Consider the following 22,094-nt stretch of genomic DNA (forward strand, 5'->3'; position numbering starts at 1 on the left):
AAACTCACATAAAACCGTGAAACTATCCTGTGGCCTGGCGTCGATGTTAAAAATCAATGAATACACTCGTCCCAGGACATTTTAAAGTCTAATTTATTATAACTATAACAATAAAACCTTCAAGTTGGAAGAAACACGATACTGATGAGGCATCCTCCAAGGATCCCTGACTACCTACCACACAGGTTTGTCCGGTTTATAAACGGTTCTGGCAAAAAAGCGAGGCATTTACGAAACCGAATGTAATACAGGAAGATAACAGGTATTTGGTCTGAGGATTTGGCGATTTTGTCACCAAAAAACAAATACTACATTAGACGAATTGTATTTAACACTACCTATCTATTTATCGATATTACATTTTACACAAGAGAAAACATGAGAAACGATTTCCTCACAAAATAATAGTAACGAATGTGAAAAAATGCCATTTTATCTAAGAGAAATTTAACAACGCAGTCCAGCACATCGATGAAATGTTCAGCCTCGCAGAGTGAAAATTAAATGAGTTGTATCTAATAGGTGACAGAATTGTACAGATACCGAGTCAAAATTGTAAAATTAATTTATCAACGTACTACGTCTGCTGATTCCTACAGCAAAACCAAAATGTACGTGTCCAACATAGAGTTAGATACAGAGGTAGATACAGTAGATAGGACGTTCACCCATGACTCGACACATTCATTGTCGACATCTCGGACACAACACTCTGGCTGCTACAATTTGTAGCCATTCACTCGTACAGTACCTGCATACCATTCAATGGCCCGACTGAATAAACAAATCATAAAGAAACACAAGGTAAATATTAATTCCAGGAGTCTCCTGTGCGGTCGTGAAAAGAGAACAGAGAAATTGCTTGAAACAGTAAAACATAGCTGTTTGATGGATTAAGTAGAAACAGTAATATTTTATTTGTTAATATTTGCAATATTTGAATGTGAACGCTGATTGTAATATTGTATGATTGTAATGTTTGAGCTCTACGGCAATTTGACATTATTTTGTATATCTTCTTTGAAACAATCATCTTCGATTTAAACTATAGTTGATTCTGGGTAGTTAAACTTAAAATGATAAACTATCTATGGAGATATTATAGCCTAAACGATCATAACAACTATTAAATCAGATTCTAATTGACCAAATTATTAAATATTTTGAGAGGGAGATAAAGTGTTGACTTATTAATAAATGATGATATCATGTTTCCATGAATCATGTACAATACAGCATACAAATACAAATTAGATCGAGATAATTATTTAGCTAGTTAATTAATTTTATTCTCATTCAACTTTACAAAGAGAACGTAGTGAATTGCCATAGATGTATGGAATTCTACTTGAACTGGTTAACTAGATGATTAACTGAAACTACTTCAACTGCAATCGAGTTAATTAGTTTTAGTGGGAGAAGAGCCGTTAATATTGGAATTTAGATTGATTAATGCATAAACAATATTAGAAATAGCAATTTTCAGAATGCTTATTCCCTGCCATGAGTATATTATGTTGTATATTACTTTATATGTGGTTTAATTTGTAGAAATTGCATTTGTGAGTGAACTGTTTTGAAAACACGCAACATAGATCGCGAGATCGACAAACATAACTGTAATCACAATTTAATACAACACCAATATGTGATATTCTTGAATTATCTCACGTTTTCCTATAAACATTTTCAGGAATCTAGCAAAATTACTCTTCATTCATTTCAAGCATGTATTACAGAACGGAAAATCAATCCTGTACTAGAAGAGCCAACGTTTTTGTTTTAAATTGAATTTCATAGTTCATTGCAGAAATCACACAATTGATATTTCAACGCAACATATTTTCTTTACATTTCAAATTGGTTGTAATAAAAAGACAACTGTAACCATCATCTTTTAAATAAAAATGTCCATTGGTATCTTTATCATCCTCATGGAATCCTCATCATTCCAACGCTACAACAAACTTCATGAAAATTTTGATGGATTATTACAAGACCAAAATATTTTCAATACTATTAGATAAAAAAAAACATACTTGGGTATTTCTTAACATGATTGCGATGACATAATAACACCGATAAAACTATTATCAATAATATAGATATTTGTCAATAGTTAGGCCTATATATATTTTTTGTATCAAGATTTTTGTATCAGTATTGTACAAGTATTAGTCCAGTAAAGTACAAGTATCAGTGATGTATTGTTTACTCGGATGGTGATTAATATCCACGCTTGGCTCAATAACGCTCGAAAACCATGGTTGAAATATTACTTTTACACATAAAATAAAATGAAAAAAAAAATAACATTTAACTTAAAAAGTTAATCACGCTGATGAAAATGAAGACTGGTAGACTATAGGCCCTGGTCAGAATAATAACAAAACCATTTTAGTTTAATCTAGGGATTTAATTTGATATCTGCAGTGGACAGTTACTTTTTACACCACAATAACTATAACAAACTGATAATTCCAACGTGAACTTTGGTATGCCACAATGCTGTTGAATCTATCACCTAGTGTAGTCACTTCTATTGATGCCATCAAAAACAAAGGACTTGTAAAAAGAATGGAACGGATAGCCTACAGGTGATCGTCTCTGCACAATGATCTAGGAAGTTCCCGCCAAGGTCGAAGCAATTCAATGTCTGAAGATGTAACGACTCCAGTGTACAGTGAAGTGCATAAACTAGTGTTGTCGTAGTTGTATCCTGTATTGTCTAGCGGATCACATGCATACAGGTACACAAATACTGTGTCTACAAGTCAACTGTTGCGACACGCTGACCTTGAGATTCTACTATCAAGGTCGGACCAGCTGATATGATTACACGCATCCTTAGAACTAACAGACTATTGTAGATTCTTTGTGTACCCACGGAGGAGTGTATAAAAAATTACCTTTCAAAATAGAAATGTATATTGGAAGGAATGTTATGAGAAATATATGAGAAAACAAAAGTAAAGTAGAAATATTGTAGCCTTTTCAAAACTTTTGACCAGAAGCCAAACCCGAAGAGATCATAATTCAACTGCTGGAACACTGACAGAATTGTACAATTCTTGGACTCACTGTTTTGTTCCTGGTACAATATATTGTACGATACACACGAAGAAGTAAATAACTGTCAAATATATTTATCAAAAAGTTATGGAGTACATAAACAGTGTCATTATGATTCTATGGTATACGCCATATTTTTTTTTACTTTTTTTTTTTAAAGAAAACTACTCAAATGCCGGTCCCCTTTATTACTACTGAGCACGAGGAATTCGTTAATTATTAATTCATAACCAAATAATGGCAAAATGCATTTAGGTTCATAACAATTAAGATCTAACAACTAATGTTTACCAGGATTCATGGTTTGAGACAGGATGAACATAGATAGAATGTTTTGTGCAGTTTCAGTAAATGGTATTATGCAGCAAGTATTTTAGGTAATTCTGCATTAAGTGTAAAATAAAAGTATTCTCTAAAACAATATGTACGAAACAGAATAATCTCTCACAGACAAGTTAACAAGAGAAGTATCCGAGCTCTGAAAGTGACACAACTGAACACTCCTGCTGGGGACGAAGTTGTTTTAGGATATTTTATCTGCAAGCTGAGTTCAATCCAATGTGTGTGGGGTGATCATCAAGAAATATAGCTTTGAAGGATACACAAATTTTGAAACATATAAATGCGTACATTCTGCATTGCAAAAAATTAACACCCAAGTTTTATAAAACATATCTTAGAGTTCTGCAATGTAATGGTTTTTTGTAAATTTTAGGGAAAGGCAGAAACTGACTAACTAAATTACGACCGTCCGTATTGAACTAACTTGAACTGTTTATGACATTTTAACTATACATATTATATCTTAGTTAAATATTTTTTCCAGGTTCAAAACTGTTCGACACCGAAAGGATTGTTGATTAAATATTTGGGACCTTTTCCGTTAATTCACTAACACTAGTGGAATGTTGTTAGGAAAACTAGTTGTTTCTAGTTAGAAAAACTTAACCTAACAACATTCCACTAGTGGTAGTGAATTAACGGAAAAGGTCCCAATTATATAAACAATCCTTTGGGAGTTTAGTATAGACTAAACTCTATCCTAACCTAACCTAACCAAAGTTTAATTCACTACTACTTCTAATGATAATAATCTATTGATCTAAAAACTAGTGTTAGATAATTAACGGAAAAAGTCCAATGATTGTATTTGTATATTTCAAAAACTGAATCGTCTCAATAATCATAAATTATGCATACTGAATCAATCACTCCATATAATATAGCTGATATTTCTTATCTTCATGCTGCGTTTGCAAAAAACTAGAAGATGTCAATGAATATGGTTGAGGAACTGGCCCAACAAGAATGGAGACAAAATATCCAATGAAGTTCTTAAAATAGTTTTTTTTATTAAAGATTGTTTTTTGTTTGCATCAGAATCAGATTGGCTACGAGCACCAAACATTTTCTGGTTCAATATCAGTATTTGAGATGAGAATTCAATATCCTGTAGTAATTAAAAGCTACACGTCATAAAGTTTCAATTTGAATGTCAAATAAAAAATATTAAACTTCATTAACTATATTATAGGCCTAAAAATATTTATAAAACATCATAGAAAAAATTAAATGTTTTAAGAAAAGTTAATATTTTAGGGTCTGGTTTTAATTTATATCTCTTTAGTTAAAACCTACAACTGTTTAATTAAAGTTTTTTTTATGTTTCAATTTTCGAGATAATGGTAGCTTTAAAAATTGCAAATTGCGTTATCCAAGACTAGCTCTTAAAATTTAAATTAGACTATGCTCCAATTAAATAAGTAGTATTATACATCCCCCAAATATGAGACAATTCCCTAAAGGCAAATCAAGATAAAATATCAGAAGTTTGTAAGTACACAGCCGACGCAACTTTCTAAAATACAGTACCCAGGAGATTTAGAATTACTTTGACGAAATCTTAAGTGATTAAACAACTTAAGATTAAATCTTTTTAACAAATATAAAATAAACGGTAACACAATGAGAAACAATCTCCATTCATACTTGGCTTAAAATACCTACATTCGGTCGCGATTTCAAAGTTAAGTATTTAAATATAAAATTTTTAATTAGTTTTACGTGTAGTTTGTTTAACGTTGCTTCATTATTAAAACCGGAGGTATCAATATTACCTACTGTGTTTGAATAGAAAATAGTTTATAAAAGTATCAATATCAACAACTCAAGAACCTATATCGGGTCTAATAAAAAAAACCACCAGGGAATGGAAAATGTATTACTTTAAAATTAAATATAGGAGCTATTAATGACGAGATGCGCAGATTATAAGCTAATTACACCGAAATGGGATATTTCCAACGAATTGGGCGGTAATTTCTAAATTGGCCAGCTGGCAACCTTCCATGCCGTGAACTCGTTAAAATACCACATCCCATCAAATCATTGATTGAGTCTCTTGCCTGAAAAAACTTAACACTTTGCTGTAGCTCAAACTTAACATTGGTAAACAAATCGTCACTGTATGTTTAAGATTATGATTTAAGATTAAATTCATACACTTATCAATACTATACTCCATACAAGCGTATAACATTATAATATACCTATTGTAATGATGTATCGTGCCCTAAATGCATAACACGAGAAAGGATACGGTAGATAACTTCATCGAGCTGGATTGAGCATCCCTGACTAAAAGCTTCAAAATCGAATTCTTGTAGATGGGATTTACTCTCCTCATAGAGTTAAGAAACAAACCATGTTTTTCTAGAAAACAATATAAAACAAATCACGGTTTGCATAAAGGAAAGAGCTAACTAAGCCATTTGTTTTAAAAGAAGATTTAATTGCAAGTGATAATAAATGGATGATTATACATTGTTGAAGGAATTAATTTAAACTAAAGAACACAAAATGCTACTACAGTGCTGCAAACAATTATTAATTAATACAATATCTCGCAAAATACCTATGGAATCATTATACGAAATTTATATTTTTAGCTTCTTTAGCTCTAGATACTATTAATAGATAGAAGGTTTTTTACATACCAGTAAGCCGGTAAGTCATCAACCAGGTAATAAAATATTGGAAACGATTCATAACGCTACGATGGACTTGAAGATACCATCAAGAATTCATATGCAATAGTATATGAGTAAACTTGTAAAAAAATAAGACAATTTCAAATACGTCAATTAACAAAAACTAGTTCCACACAAGGAAGCGAACGATTGGTGGTTGTAGAAATCCTATGTACTAATAAGGAAGAAAAAGGAAAGGTAAATATTCCACTAGCGCACTATCTCCGATTAATAACAATTACTGCACTTGCGTTAGTGGCTGCTACATTCTATTGGGCTACTTTCCCAGCACCGCACTAGTTAGCACAGGAATGCTAAACAACATTGTGCTGGTCATCTGGTGGAATACCTGTATACTCAACATGAAACATCATTTTATCATAATGCTATATCATGGGTAATTTGGTAAAGTAGGTTAAATATTGCTATTTTGGTTAGCCCAGTCTCTAGTAGGCCTACATTGTGATAACTAATTATTTTTACGTAAAAAGTTAAAATAATTATTTATTAGCATACTTATCAATCTAAAATCATGATTTAACATTGTACACGATGAGGTTATAAGTGTATCTCAATACTCGCTATCGAATGGTTGAACCACAGAATAACCACAGCACTTCTGTCTCATTATTCTGAGGTCTAGCTAGACTTATAATCGAGATAAGCAAACTTCACGACAGTTCGACCTTTATCAACTGTCATCATCATGCGACAATTTTATTGTTCGCTCCGCCGTGTAGTTTGCAATTTACTAGGATAAGGAGTAGGTCTGTTTACTTCAATTAAACTTCTGAACTGTTGGGATTTGAAGCGACGCCATTGAAAGAAAGAGTATCAACGACTTATACGTAATTAAACTTACAGAACAGCGGGTTTGGATATAATTACAAGTCCCATAGTTAAAAGTTTCAAACCAACTATGAAACTTTTAAAATGTTAATTTATCTATTTGTTTCTACAATAAGTTATACCAGTTTAAATAAATATGTAGTTTGATAATTTCTTTATTAGGTGGATTCAAGGAACACCGAAGGTCGATACGCAATTTTTGCACCCTGTAATATGACATCTTAATATTGAACACATGTCAAACTAGAACACTTCACAGCACGACGTAGTTTATCGTAACTTCAGTAAATACAAGTAAAATAAAGCGACACATATTAACATATTAACCTAAACTCAATGTGTTTTGATTGTTAATTTTCTGTTTTAAGCATTATTGGTCTTCGTACGAATTAATACATGCAGGGTGCATACATTAGTATTATGTATTTTATGTAGCTTATAACTTGTAAGTTTGAACGGGCCAAACGGACTTAAATAACAAGTGATTTATGAGAAAACCTTCAAACTATACCGACGTGCATAAACTAGAAAATTAGACCAATGGTCACATCGTGTTTAATGATTTATGAGAGAGTTAAATCACCATACTGTTCAAAGAGTTAATATATAATCTGTTTAAACTTTAGAAATTCGAAAAGAGTACTCATCATTCACGTTCACATACCTTCGAATACTACTTTTGAAAATAATATCTTCATTTTCAACTAATTAAAATCTGAAAAGGTTTGTAAAATTTAATAGTGGTCTTAGCTTAAACGACAAACTAACCAAATATATTTAAACAATAATCACTAATGATGTATGTAAACTTCATAAAGTACGAAGCAGTTCAAAATCACTTACACTAAATGATTTCATTTACCCAGAGGGAAGAAAAGAAATGAATGCATTTTCCCATGAAGGATGTTTAGAACCGTTCAATATGATAATCCGCGTCCCCCGGGTACCGAGTCTTTGATGACCCTTCATAATGACGGATTGCTTGGGTAATTTCACTTTATTACCAACTGTCTTATATTTTATAAATGTTTCACCTTTCTTTTATATTTATTTACTTATATATACTATATTTATTTATTTATAGTCTTCCATACCATAATATACGTAAAAGGTTGGGCATTGTCAATTCACAAAACTATTCTAACAATCACAATTTGAAATATACATTTTAAAACCTAAATTAACGAAGCTATGCATAGCAAAATAAAAGTATTCTTTTTATCATTACCATTCTTTCTATCATTTTTTATTTTATTGTTTAGATGGTGGCGTCGTTTTAAACAATCCGTTCTGTTGCAATAGCTCAAACCCATCAGTGTTGTAGAAACAGTTTTCTAAAAGGAACTGAAGGAGCGATTTTAAAAAGTTAATCTTGTTTGATGATTTTGATTTCATTTAAAGGATTACTAAACAAGGTGATGTAATTTTAAAAAGGGCACTTTTAAAAACACATGTTTCATGATTGGGATATTGAAGAAAGGGATCGTTTTTTGTGAAATGAGTGTGCTGGCAACTATTTTTTTTAAACTTGCCTGAGTAAAAAAAAACCTTAGAAATTGAGGTGAAAAACATAAGAAAAGAAAGGGTAAGAATCGTCAATTCTGTAAAATGTCTCCTACATGAATCGGGGAACCATGAGTTAGACATAATTGTAATAAGCTTTTAATGCAAAAGAATGTTGTTATTCTTGGTAAATAGTGACAAATAACAAAATATTGGTTGATATAACAAAGTTAATATAATCTTTTTAATTTTACACACAGAACAACTTATTTCCTTGAGTAAAACAATAGGTTTCAAATAAATTTAAGTTTTTTACTACTGTATTCTGACGTTCAATGAATGAGACATGCGTCATACAGTCGTAGAACATACATTCTTCTTACACAATTACTGAAGAACATGTAGATAGTAGCCTTGTCCAATAGGTGGATGTTTCAGACAAGGTCTCTCAGGTCATGCATTGTTATGTTCTTAGGAAGTTATCAGACAGATCGCTCAGAATACGTCGGAAAAGCCAGTCGCGAGGTTTAACAAATCAGAACTAGTCAATATGATACTGCCGTGTTCTTGGGAAGCTACCGGTTCCAAATGTACCAATGCACTATTGGTAGATTTGGAACCGGTAAAATGATCTTGGAGCCGCATGAAACACGATCTTGTTACGTTATTACGCCAGAGTTTTGTGATGATCCAATGTCAGTGTCGCAGTGCTGACGTGTACGTGTATGTATGTGTGTATGCGACAACCTGCTCACGATGTGACATCCTATCAGACGACCTAGGGTAGTGGAAAGTTCCGGCTTTTGACTAAACTCAGCGATCCCCACATCACGACCTCGACCACTTTCCACATGTCTCCTGGCTTAACGTGACTTACTCTACAGTACATGACTATGGGTGCGTTCTGGGGAGGTAACTGGGGATTAGATTTCACCTGGTGTAAGTGTTCTTGTATTCTAAATTAGTGTTGTCAATGCTGTTTAGGAATTTTTATAACAGGTAAAATATCATATTACATCATGCACAGAAGCTTAATTCAAACCCAGTTTACAGGCATCTATACGCAGTTACGGGAAACTGAATTTAACTATTTAGTTAGGCGTATATAACAAGTTATTGTTACTAAGGCGTGGTGTAAAAATTAAATATTTTGGAACAAAACCTTTTTCTATACTATATAACAAGTGGTGTTTGCTCGGTAGTGAGTTGACGCCGTCTTCGAGGTTCGTATTTTGCCAAGGATATTTTATTACATTTTGCATCGAGAGGGCGACGCGACAACGCACTTCGAATAACACAGTGTCATCTACCGGTGTGATTTGTTCCTGTTCTGGTTTCCTTTGGTTCATGAACACGAAATATTTTAGTTGACGTTAAGTTATTGTAGCCTGTTTTCAAAAGTAAGATGGGTGAAAATGTTAATATAACAAGTAACAGGTTAAAAATACATACAGTAGTAACGTAGCTTCGGGCCGAAAAAAAACACGATCATTTAGAGGATTCAAATAGTTTTCGGTCTATTGACAGGATATAAAATATGTAATGTCTAAATGAAGATATTACATAAACATAATGAGCCACAGAGAAAGTTTAGACGTCCACAAAACAAATTCACAGTTGCACGTAGTGCACGAACCCGGCCACTTTCCATTTCAACTGCGTCGTGAGCACCGAGAGCATAATGCTGAACCCCGTGGATGTCCCCAACTGATACCATCAACTACCGGCACTTGTGGGAACATGCGACCAATTAAGGAGCAACAAGCAACTCCGAGGAACACAATGCATGCCCTAGCATGATTACCATATAGTACAGAAATGGAAACCAAATAGTAGGTAAAAGGGTATTTTGTAAAAATGTGCGTGTAAGCAAAACAAAGCGTAAAATGTAATAAATTAGTGCAAAAGTAATTAATAGTTCATTCTGATAGCCCCTGGACTACGTATAAATGATTTTATAGGCTTAACTCCATCAGAAATCAAAAATTGCGTCTACTTCAAATATTGTTCAAAGATTACATGTTTCGTTGCAATACAACATCATGGGAGCTTTACGCCAAAAACATCGAAATTTACACATACAGTAGATACACACGACACGGGAAACGGAACATAATATAAACACGTAATCCACACGTAGTAAGCCTATAAAGTCAAAGTAATTAAACCATCTTAAACTAGTTTTACTAGTCTCCAAAATCAGATTTATCAGACTTCTCGAACAACCTACGTCAACCTAAAGATTCATACAACGGACGAAAGGACAAACCGGTTATGGTAAAGTGTAACTGTTACAAAGCACTTCGTGATTCAATAGTTAAAGACAACTTTGCGTAACAACATTGTTGTACCACTTTGAATGTTGATCCCAATAACTCGATTGCATGTTTAGATCGCCCTACATCTCCCCCGAGATCGCCTCACGCTACGCATCCTTCCGCACGCGATGAACTGCTCAATGCTCAATGCTCAATATTGTACAATACCAAGATTAAAATGGCACCAAGATATAAGGAAACGAAACGAAAAGCTAATCTTATCTATCAATATGTCGGTTACTTGTGCTGAGTGAATTAATCCACATATGTAAATATTCGGTAAATTATGGTAGTGATGCTAACATACGTCAGTGGTAAAGATGACGTGTTGTTTCAATATTTTCAAGAACTTTATGAACGTAGTTTATGTCATAGAATAATCAATAGTATTAATATTGTAGAATGTTTGGTATATCAACTATGTATCCTAGAATATACTTCACACAGAGATTAAACAAAACTCAGAGTGTTAAGGAAAAATTGCCCAAAACAAGTTAAATTAAATGTTTGGAACGTATTAAAAAATATGTTTAGTTACAAAATACTACATAACGTAAACACGATGTCAGCGAGATGCCCTGTTAGTTCACTCATGTAGTAGTATGTTTAGTATGTTTTCTGTGCTCATGTACCTTCACCGCATGACGTCATCCCAGGTCAAACATTGCTTAACGTTCATTAACCAACTACATTCGGAGCTTCGCATAGAAATTTCTAAAACACATAATCATCCCATTCCCGTACACTACCATACCGGGGCCTGTACTTTCACTGCCGTCGATGGCCATCTAAGCACTGATCAATATGCTGTTTTCTAGTCTCTTGTCTCTTCTAAGTGCACACCTGGATTGATTTCCATTTCAAATCAAAGAAAGTCATATAGTGGATTCAGTGACCTCTGAACTGTAGTCATAGTGGGACACTATCGTCAAGATCTTTTACAAGTGGAAGTTTAGGGGCTTACTCCTGCATAAGTACAACAGCCCCTGTTCATATTTTTGTAAAGAATTCTGATGGGAAAAGTATAAAGGTTTACCTTAGCTATTGTTACATTGCTAAATTAACATACATTCATTTAAATAAAGAAAGGCGTTTAAAATTATGCTACCTAAATTTTAGAGAGAGTTTTACTATAGCAGATTACGTAATTTATAAATTTGTACCTTCACTTGGAGCTGAGTCAACAATATAGCTTTTTGCGTTAAATATTTCATAGTAGAAAGCTTTCCATATGCGGAGTTAATGTTTTATGTTGTTGCATGGTAAAATCTTCATAGATTTATTACTTGATTGATTTATGCATGTGGTTAGAGTATGAAATGGGTTAGTAATTAAATCGCAATAAATATGTGGCAAATTTGTGGTGGGATATTGAAAATGTTGTTACACTGTTCCGTATGGACGTATGTGAATAAGCTAAGGTTTGATTTTAACCATTTTATCCTTTCCAAAGTAGTTGTATTGACAAAATTCAAACAATTTCACAAAGCAAGAACCATAAATTGACCTGAAACTACTAGTTTGCATAAGGAATAATCAGACTAAAGTTACAACGAAAAATAGATAAAAGTATAATTGGCAAATTCTCTGTCTTTATAATTTGAAGGCTCAAAGATGGAAAGGTGTTTGATTATCATGGTCAGAAGACGAATCCGAAAGTGCGTAGTGATGGTTATTAAATCACTATAAAGGTCATGACCTTGACCACGGCGACCTTGTGACACTGGGACAACGGGACACCCACCTACTACACGTCCTGTCTCCTGTCCCACTAGAGACTCTGCCAACAACTGTGAATTCTGCACAAGGTTCCTGACCTCAGTACCTACAGATACAGCAATAGACCCGAACTGCATCAGAATGAAGACCTACTACCATGAGGTGGACTAAAATATTCAACAGCCATTATCCTATGACGCCAACTATCATATAAACATGATCACACAATTTTTTTTATTACTATACTAAGTAAATATTAAACGTTTAAGAAATAAAATATTAACGACTCTAAAAAAGGCTTTCCCGTTGTTTTTAAGATAAACATTTTTTATAATACATTTATTGACCAAATATATCAATAACTATAAGACAGCGAATCATGCCAAATGAGGTGATATGACCTGTATCAAATATATAAGTTTGAAAAGGGACTCATATCCGAATCATGTCAATTCTACATTAGTTTTTTGTGTAACTAGTGGGGTGAAAAGGGAAATTTGAGCTCGTGTTACACAAATAACTATTTCCTACAGTTGTTATAGAGCATATAGAAATAATTAGTCTTTCAAACACTGTACAACACGTTTTAAATCCAAGCGTTGAACGAAATGGGAAACATTGCAAAGTGTTGCCAACCTATTTCCAAGCGTACACGAATTACGTGCATAATCACAGCACGCTTTTTTGTGTTGTTTGGTTGGAAAACTGGTGTGCGACAAAGTAAAAACTGTGCGATAAGTAAAATACCCCTCCCGCAGCAATCCTGCAGACTAAGCGAATTTCAACTCGTCTGATTACATATTTACTAAAAATATTTCCACAAATAAGACATATTTATTCCTTATTTAAATACCATTAGATTTAACGAGAGCTTAGGTTTACTGCAACGGGGAAGGTAAAAAGTGTTTCTAGACCGTACGTTAATAGTATATTTGTTCAAAGAAGTGTTAGGTTTGTTTGATAGTAAGTGTACTGACCTGTAGACGCTCTCGTCGTAGTACAGCAGTATCCTGAGTGGTTGGTCCAGGCTGCGTTTCCTCATCACATGCGCCGGCTCTATGTGCACTCCATGGATCACCTGACAACACAACAACTCTGTTATAACATCAACACTACACTCAGCAGTCTAGCAATTACTGCAGTACGAGTCTATTGTATAGTACAACACCATCAACACCATCGCAACACAAGTGGCATTCCGTATATTGTCTTACTTATCGCTAGCACAATAGCCTTGCTGATATTATACAATACATTCTTATAGTCGCTTATATTTATATTTTTGAGATTCAACCTCGTAGACAAGTTAACACCAAGAAGCGAAGAATAGGTGTCCGTAAGTGTGTAGGCGTTGATCGTTGTATGTGCATAATTTGAAATTATATATAGAGACATCTACGCGTCTGCTGTAACTTCTTTGGTGTGATCACTATTCGTAATACTGAATCTGTTTATTCGTAAACATAACTAAGTGTCCATACTAATAATAATATTTGAGTAAAATTTTTAAAATTACACATAATTTTTGGTAACTTTGAGTTTAAATCATAATTATTGTACACTGATTATCTAAGGACTAATAATCTAAGTAATCTGTGGATCTAACTACTGGATTCTCAAGGATCTTCTGTATCCTATAAATTTATCTCAATCGATGACGTAACCAACATGGCGTCACACTCATATTCTTTTTGCAATCCGAAACGTTTGCAGTTTGATGACGACCATTACAATGTCACATAAACACTACCGGGTTCAAGTGTGTATAAATTACACAACGTGAAGATGCTGACTCATCTCTCAACCACTGGAGGTCGTAGTAATTGAGGAAATCAACAAAAGGTACGTGAATTCAACAGAGAAGGACGATGAGATCATAGATGTATTATCTTCGTGGGAAATACTTAACGAAATCATAATCTAACAACGAAATATTAAAGAATACACAGTTTGCAACAGATAAAACCATAAACGAGTTACAGTTTATAGGACTAAAATATTATAAAGAGAATTAATTAATCGCAACAACAAATTTCTTTATTCAATATTTAGGTGGATTTTCGAGCCGTGCAAGAGCAAAATTACCAACGTTAGTGCTAATACAGTTTACAGAGATGAGCTGTTTACTAATGTGCAGATCGTATTAATAATTGTACTGAATATTCATCAATGAAGCAATATCGCTTGTGAACAGATACAGATAAATTGTACCAACAATACGTCGTATCTGTATCCGCTAGTGACATGAGAGTGACACATTAGAATTACAGATAGACAGCGACACGGACCACTATCTGCCGCTGGTTGTATGGGTCTTGTTGACGACAACGACATGTCTACAGAGAACTGTTCGACAACCTCAACTTGACGAAGTCTAAAACGTAACTCATTTGACTATCGAGATATTTGACTAAAAACAAGATTCAGGTTATTATTGTTATACCTTCGCTTTGTGTCGTTAAACATGAGTTTTTCGTAGTTCTTAAGGTGTTAGAGGTGGCTTTCGTAGCGAAAAGAATTTACCCTTTCTAGTTTTCCCAACTGTGGCTGTGGTTAGTTCGAAAAAAATGGTAAATCTTTATTTGAATGAATGTTGTTCTAATTCGTCAACTAAATGATGATTTATGACACTAAGGTAGGACGTAAATGTTTCCAGATAGAGAAATCTAATAATTACATTTACAAATCAAAATTCCACGGCTGCTTTCAACTTGATATGAAATTAGCTGTAGAAAAAGGTGGACAAAAACAAAGGAAGAATGTTGTTCGTGAGTTGTACCACAGAAAACATAGTAGTATGTTTTCTGTGGTTGTACATCCGGGTTACAAAAGCTTAAGTGACATTTTAATCCCAGTAATTTGAGTAAACTTAAAATTAGCACAATATAAGTCTTCTTTCTGTAGAAATTTATTCATTTATTCAACAAAGACGTTTTTTTGTACAGTTATACCAGTTTGAGTGAGAATTTTCGGTTATAAATCAATAATTGGTGGTTTGTATAATGCTGATGGACTTTTGAATAAGAAATTTTACGTTAGTTTAAAGGCTGCAACAGTAAATCAATATTTCTGATTGAATTTTCCGTTAAATGAAGGGAATAAAGTTGTTTATCACTTCATCAAATACTGCGACAACGCAATTTACTTACAAATTGAGTAAGGACGGGTCTTTAGAATCTTACGCGTATTGTTGTCCCAGATATCACACTGTACAATCACTACTATTAAATTATATTTCCACGAATTTCTATGTATTTACGAAAACATTGTTTTGTTTAACATATAGCAATAATAGGCTGAAGAATCCGGAATAGATGAATAATAAAGTTGAAGGTTTAGCTGTCGAAGGTCGAGACAACACAAGACAATACAAGCCGCAATCATGTGTGATTAGTAAGACAAGGTGTAAGGTGCGAGATGTGAGGATGACAATGACCTTGAAACTAAACGTCACACACACTTCCTAAACATACGTCACTGACCCAATTTGACAGTTTAATAAATTTAATGTTTATTGAATTTTAGATCTTCTTGAAAACGAATAAGTTTATTTTTGGCAACTGGAAATATCTAATCTGAGTTTGATTAGCTATCCAGCTAAGTCGGACTATACGGTCAACCAAGTTCGGTAAAAACACGATTTTAAAACCGATAATATTTATTGTTCAGAGTATGTTTCCTTATTGCGTTTCCCTGATATACTGTAGTTAGAAAAGTCATAATAAATTAATTGGTTTTGACTTAGGAATAGATACTTAAATCCTATAAGCTTATATCAACTCAACCATACAAAGTGGTGTGACGGAACATTTGGTTGATGTTGGAGTAAATTGAGATATTATCCACAACTGATATGCTATTAACTACCTATATTATTATTTTTAATTCTTAGATAAGGCACTATACATTCAGTACCTACACAAAATTAATCTTGACCGGGTCATCCAATATTACGTGGTAACTGTGACATAGCATAACATAATGTTGCGGGCTTAGCAGGTTCTTTACAAATAAAACTTGGCGATTTTATAATAACTATTTATTTACACTAATTATTCTATATTTACAGATATTAGAATTACCTAACACCTACCTAACCCTATCTAAACCTAGCTAAAGCCTATTCTAATTTACAATGTTTCTACTTACAGCTAGCCTCTACAGGATTTATCACTTCTGTTACAACACTGTCACTACACTGTCACTAGAGTCACTACACTGTTACTCTCACTGTCACTACACTGTCACTGCCACTAGCACTAGCACTGGTCACCGACACGCGCTTGCTGCGACGATTCTCGGAAGGCTCAACTCAACTCAACTGCCGTGTGCTGGAAGACGGTCCCTTTTATAAGTTTGTCGTGGAACATTCTAGAGTGGAGAGTTCGAGCATCCGTTGTTTACAAACCGGCGTAGAAGTAGAAGGTTCTAGGGCCCCTATTGAGGTAGTCCGTTGACATAGGTCTTTTGTCTATCAGTGGTGCGTTCTGAGAAACCCGTGTAAACAAACAACCCTTTGTGACGGCGCCTGGCTATTGTTGCGCGGGGCTCCTGACTTGTAACAATAATAAAAATATAACATACATAAATTAAATATGAATATTAATATTTCAAAAGTTACACAATTTATAGAGAAAACTAACTTTTTGTGTAGCGTTCCTTTTATAAACACCAGCTTTAGAGACTTTAACATACACATACATTTAATTAAAACAATGTTATAATCGAATATTTAAAGTAAAACAGAAAACAAACCGTGAGCTTGTTATAATTTAATTATGAATTAAAATATTCTTCTTCCAAGCATAACTAAATACAGAGACCGATTTACACATTACAAAGTAGCCTTGAAATAAACCATAAAGAGTTGGTTGAATTACCACAGCACAGCGCCCTTTACTCGCGTAAAGACGAATCTAATTAAGGTCGATCAAACGTAATCAAACGAGCATTACGATTGCCAAATGACTGTCACTTAGGTAACAATCGCATCACATATAACAGTTTTCAAGGTAACTCGCCTTTGATACTCACGAGAGTTAACCCATTTTAACACCAACGAGTTTAAAAACATTTAATTAATACTTGTTCTGCTTGATATTATTTTTCATTTTTTTTTTCACAATATAAATATTAAGTCTCTTGGTGTCGAATGAAATTTTAAACGTTTGATCCGCTAAAAACATTCTTTAAACACAACAACCCGATAGGCGGGATTATAGTCGTGAAGTACTACATCTTCGGTCAAATATCTTCTCATTTTTATGTTGTCACTATTAAAACAGTTGTGTATGCAGTGTTATCTAATTAATTTTATCATGTAGTTAATTTAATACCCATGTATTGTTATACTAGGTAGGGTTAATACGGTTATACTAGAGTTATAATACCACTTCTTATTTACGAGTATAATAAAATAACTGTAGTATAACCGTATTAACCCTATTTAGTACAACAATACTACACGGATATTAAATTGACTACAGGATAGCATAAGATAACACTGCATACACCTTTTTTTAATAGTGACAACATAAAAACGAGAAGATATTTGCATAACTACTTGATATTTTACATAACCGAAGTACTGCACGACTTTAATCCCGTTTTTTTTTATCTAAGCAAATCTATGAAAACAAGATTTAAAAATTACCAAACTTAAACTCTGATATTACGATTTCAATTGCGGTTTCTTATCGTTTGCTAAATCACTGAAACAACTGAAGACGTATTTAAAGCTGTTTTCCTCGAACCCGACGGGCCGCGTGTGTCTACTTAAGTACCACACGTGTAGTCCGCATTAACATTCAATGTATACAGATTATAACCTATTTCTATGATGGGTATTTGTTCATATACTCGTAATAGATGAGGTCTAACTTTCTATCAACGATAATACTGTTTAGGAGATAACAGTTACCTTTTGAAAGTCAACTGGAACGTAAAACTCAAGAGAAAATGTTTACTAATTAACTAATTTATTGCAATACACTCTGCCTCAAGAACTTTGATCCCAATTGGAAGCGGTTTTAAAACAAGAACTTGAGAATTTAACAAAGGACAATCAACGGTAATTGGTGTGTGGACATTAAACTTACTATAAACGTATAATATTAAACATATTACATTTTTTGTCGATACAGTATTTTCTTTAAAATAGGTTTTTTGACCATCGCAAAACACTTATTTACTTTTCAGTCATGTTTTGAATTTAAATTAAAAAATATGCGTGTTGTAAATATTGTACTCCAGCCATTCTCAATTCTCATTTGCAGGCCAGAAAGAGTTCCAGGAAGTTCTCAGTTTAACTGTGCAAATTCAGTGCGTTCTAAATAACAAAGCGTTTTATTATAAGTAGTTCACTTATTTACTAAAACAATATTTCTATAATTGTATTTAAGTTCCCGTTTTTATCAAGGAATGTCATCACGCACATCCCATACTAATCCTGAATTTATATTTGCTCAAAATGCATCTGTAAACCGACATTTTATTCACTAAGTTGTAAACAAAATCAACAATCACCCTATCAGCATAAACATCGATTCAAAAATGTAATTCTTTTCTGGACCAGGCCATAAGTGTTTTGTCAAAGGTTAATTAAATATAAAATCATAATATTGTATTATGTAAATACACAACAGAGTATGTTGCCGAGGGATGTGTGTAACAAGGGTTTATTTGCCAAGGGAAAACAAATCCACCATCCACTTACTTTCTGCTTCTTACTGAGCTGCTTTTATTACGACCTTTGCTTCCTCGTTCACTTTACACTGAAAGATTGGATTCAATTATAAATTATTTTCAAAGTACTAGCGTTCTTGGCTTTAGCTTTTAGATTTCCAATTTCAGAACAAAAGCTAGAAACCAATGAACTAATATTAGGAAATACTTTAACAACCTCTGATGGCTGTCATAATTAAAAATTAAAATGTAGTGGATGTCTATACAGTTATAAATAATGGGATTGAGAGAAATGTTTTGTTATCTACGTTAGTTCATGGACGACAATAAATATTGGATGTACGTATTTATAGCATGCAACATAAAAAAAATTACTTAAGAAATCAAATATATTGCAAAAAATATATTTACATTATTCTAGGTTTATACTATGTATTTTTTTCATTAGTTTGCATTTCTTTTATGAATTCGTATAGCCTTTTTGGAAAACTTGACTAATTTTCAAAATTTGAAATTGCCATTTTTATTTTGACTTTTTTTACATCTCAGTTTCGGAACTAAGTTGCAAAAGTTCCCCATCCAGTTCAAGAAAAGTATGAAAATCACTGCGTTTCCTTAACCAACCTCAAAAATGTAGGTGAAATTCGTACCACCAAAGTTGCAGCGGTTAACCATTTGTGGCAGTTTTTCTGCAACCATCGTGACATTGGGTCGTGATATTGTTGTGGGCCACAAGTCAGTTCCCACAATTGTTAGACGTTAAGGCCGTAATATCGGATCATTGACTGCGGAGCGGAGGATGAGGAACCCTTCACTCCGTGGTGACGCAGCCCCAAGGATGTTCCAGACCTTGGACCTCCTACACGAAGCCGCAGACAAATCTACAATTACCGTGATGTATGAGATAGCAACTATTTACCCCTTGTGACTCACCAAGGTCAATCCAACAATATCCACTTAAAAAGACAATCATAGCAAGGTCAAGATATCACGGTGAAGTTTGTTCTCAGCAACTCTGTAATTTACATTTCGCTTCCCTAATTGTCTGCGCTTTTCAAGTTCATTTCGTACAAAAATTAAATTCGCACGTGTGTCATTGTTATGGCATTACCACTGGCTACAGCTTTCCTAGAAAATATACTAGTAGGCTAGTCACGAGAAATCGCCCCGTGGTCGAAAACTTGACCAAAAGTATGTATTGTGCAAACTTCTCTATTTTCACCCTACGCTGTAAACAAAACATGTGATTGGAATTTCTTCAGTTTATTTTGATTTTCTGTTTATATTTTGTTGTTATTTCGTCACCAACATGGAAACCCATAATGTCCATGTTAATTATTTTTAAATTAATTGTTTGTGCTTATTTTTGAGCCTATTTTAATTTATAAAGGGATTCTGCACATCTACAGGAAAACATCTTTCATTTGGTACCAAGAGCCTGTAATTCGGTCCAGTAGAATGGTCAGGCTAGCTGTCATAAGTTTTACAAAAGTGTTTTTAGTATATAAGATTAAAACTCGCTGATGTACCAAAATATCGTGATGGGTCAATAGATGAATTTACTCAATGCAGGTGTTAAGAAGAGGATGGCTAACTACGTGGTGACCAGAGTTAACACTCAAACTTACTAAGCCTCTTTGGAACCGAGTCCTTCGACGTGTGTAACACCAAACGTGACCCAAAGGTATTTACAGTCGATATTCCAACAAGGTGATACGTCGATCATATTTATTTGAAGTATAAAGTTGGGCAAAATGTATGATTGCTAATTTCAATATTGCCAATGTTTAGTCAAGTGAGTAAAGAATAGTTAATTAGAATTAAATTGTGTTAAAAAAAGATGAAATATAATGATTGTAGGCGGCGATATTATAGAAATGTTTTAAATATAGTTATGGTGTGATAGAATAGTGTAAATACCCCCGCTGCAGAAAAACTGAATACTAAAAACATTTCTATTTGTCTGACAGATTTTAACTAATTTTTCCCATTCCATAAGGTAATTTATTTTCTTTATCAATCCACTATTCTATTGCTCTATCTGAAGACCCCGAAATGAAATAGAATCTTCGGGATTAAACCACACTCGAAAAACATACGATGGACAAGAAAGTGTCGGATATACGAGTATCTAACAGATCAGCATTGTAGATGAGCTCCAACTGCGCCGTCAACGACATTCATCTTCATGTGTATTGGGCTCTGGATCACTTTACCACTCGAAACAGACCTTTTACACCAAATATAGTACCAATTTAGAACTTGATTTTCGTTAAAAGTTTCAAAAAATTTAAAAATATTGTGGCAAAAAAATTATATATTTTTTCATATAAAATCATAACTATGTAAGCCTATAATAAAGTGTCGTTATTTAAAACAAAGTTTTGCTCAGTATAAAATTATTCTAACTTGCTGATACTGCACGAAATTATATAATTATAATGCAAGCCTCAAGAGACGGAAGTAGAACTTCACTTTGCCAGGAAGGTGACAGCTTTACAGTAGATTGAAAGTTCTGAATTATAAACATAATATGTTTTGACTCGTGAAAATTTAAACCAACTATGACATTTCAAAGGCAAAGGATTAAGAAACTGTATAATTTAATGTTACTGTATTCTAGCAGAGTTACTTGTTCACTTAACATTAATATTTAATTCGAGTAAAACCTAGAATAAAAACTGCAGATATTTTTCGTAGCCGCTATGACCAGTACGGGGAAAGACTGAACTTCAAACAAATGTTTTAGTTGCAAGTAATAATCTATGAGCACTGGTCTATTATTAATGGAGTTTGACTCGATGACGCAGGTTTGAGTCACTCAACAGCATTGACACCCGTTCTATATACATTCATATACTGTACTTTTATTAAAATGTTACATAACAAGGACGAATAATACAACAGCATCTTACTTATA

At 33.5% G+C, this 22,094-nt stretch overlaps 1 protein-coding gene across 1 annotated transcript in view; it reads right to left on the reverse strand.

Annotated features, from left to right (window-relative positions):
• The window catches only part of LOC128987967 (leishmanolysin-like peptidase), a 170,410-nt gene that overhangs the window by 27,612 nt on the left and 120,704 nt on the right, over positions 1–22,094 (reverse strand). The window contains exon 2 of the mRNA XM_054409122.1: positions 13,468–13,568. Coding sequence (XP_054265097.1) covers positions 13,468–13,568 — 101 coding nt within the window. The remainder of the gene's footprint in view (positions 1–13,467; positions 13,569–22,094) is intronic.

The sequence above is a fragment of the Macrosteles quadrilineatus genome, unplaced genomic scaffold, assembly GCF_028750875.1.
Source record: "Macrosteles quadrilineatus isolate MER2022 unplaced genomic scaffold, UCM_ALF_1.0 Scaffold_1__1_contigs__length_201487025, whole genome shotgun sequence".
In the NCBI taxonomy this organism is placed as follows: domain Eukaryota; kingdom Metazoa; phylum Arthropoda; class Insecta; order Hemiptera; family Cicadellidae; genus Macrosteles; species Macrosteles quadrilineatus.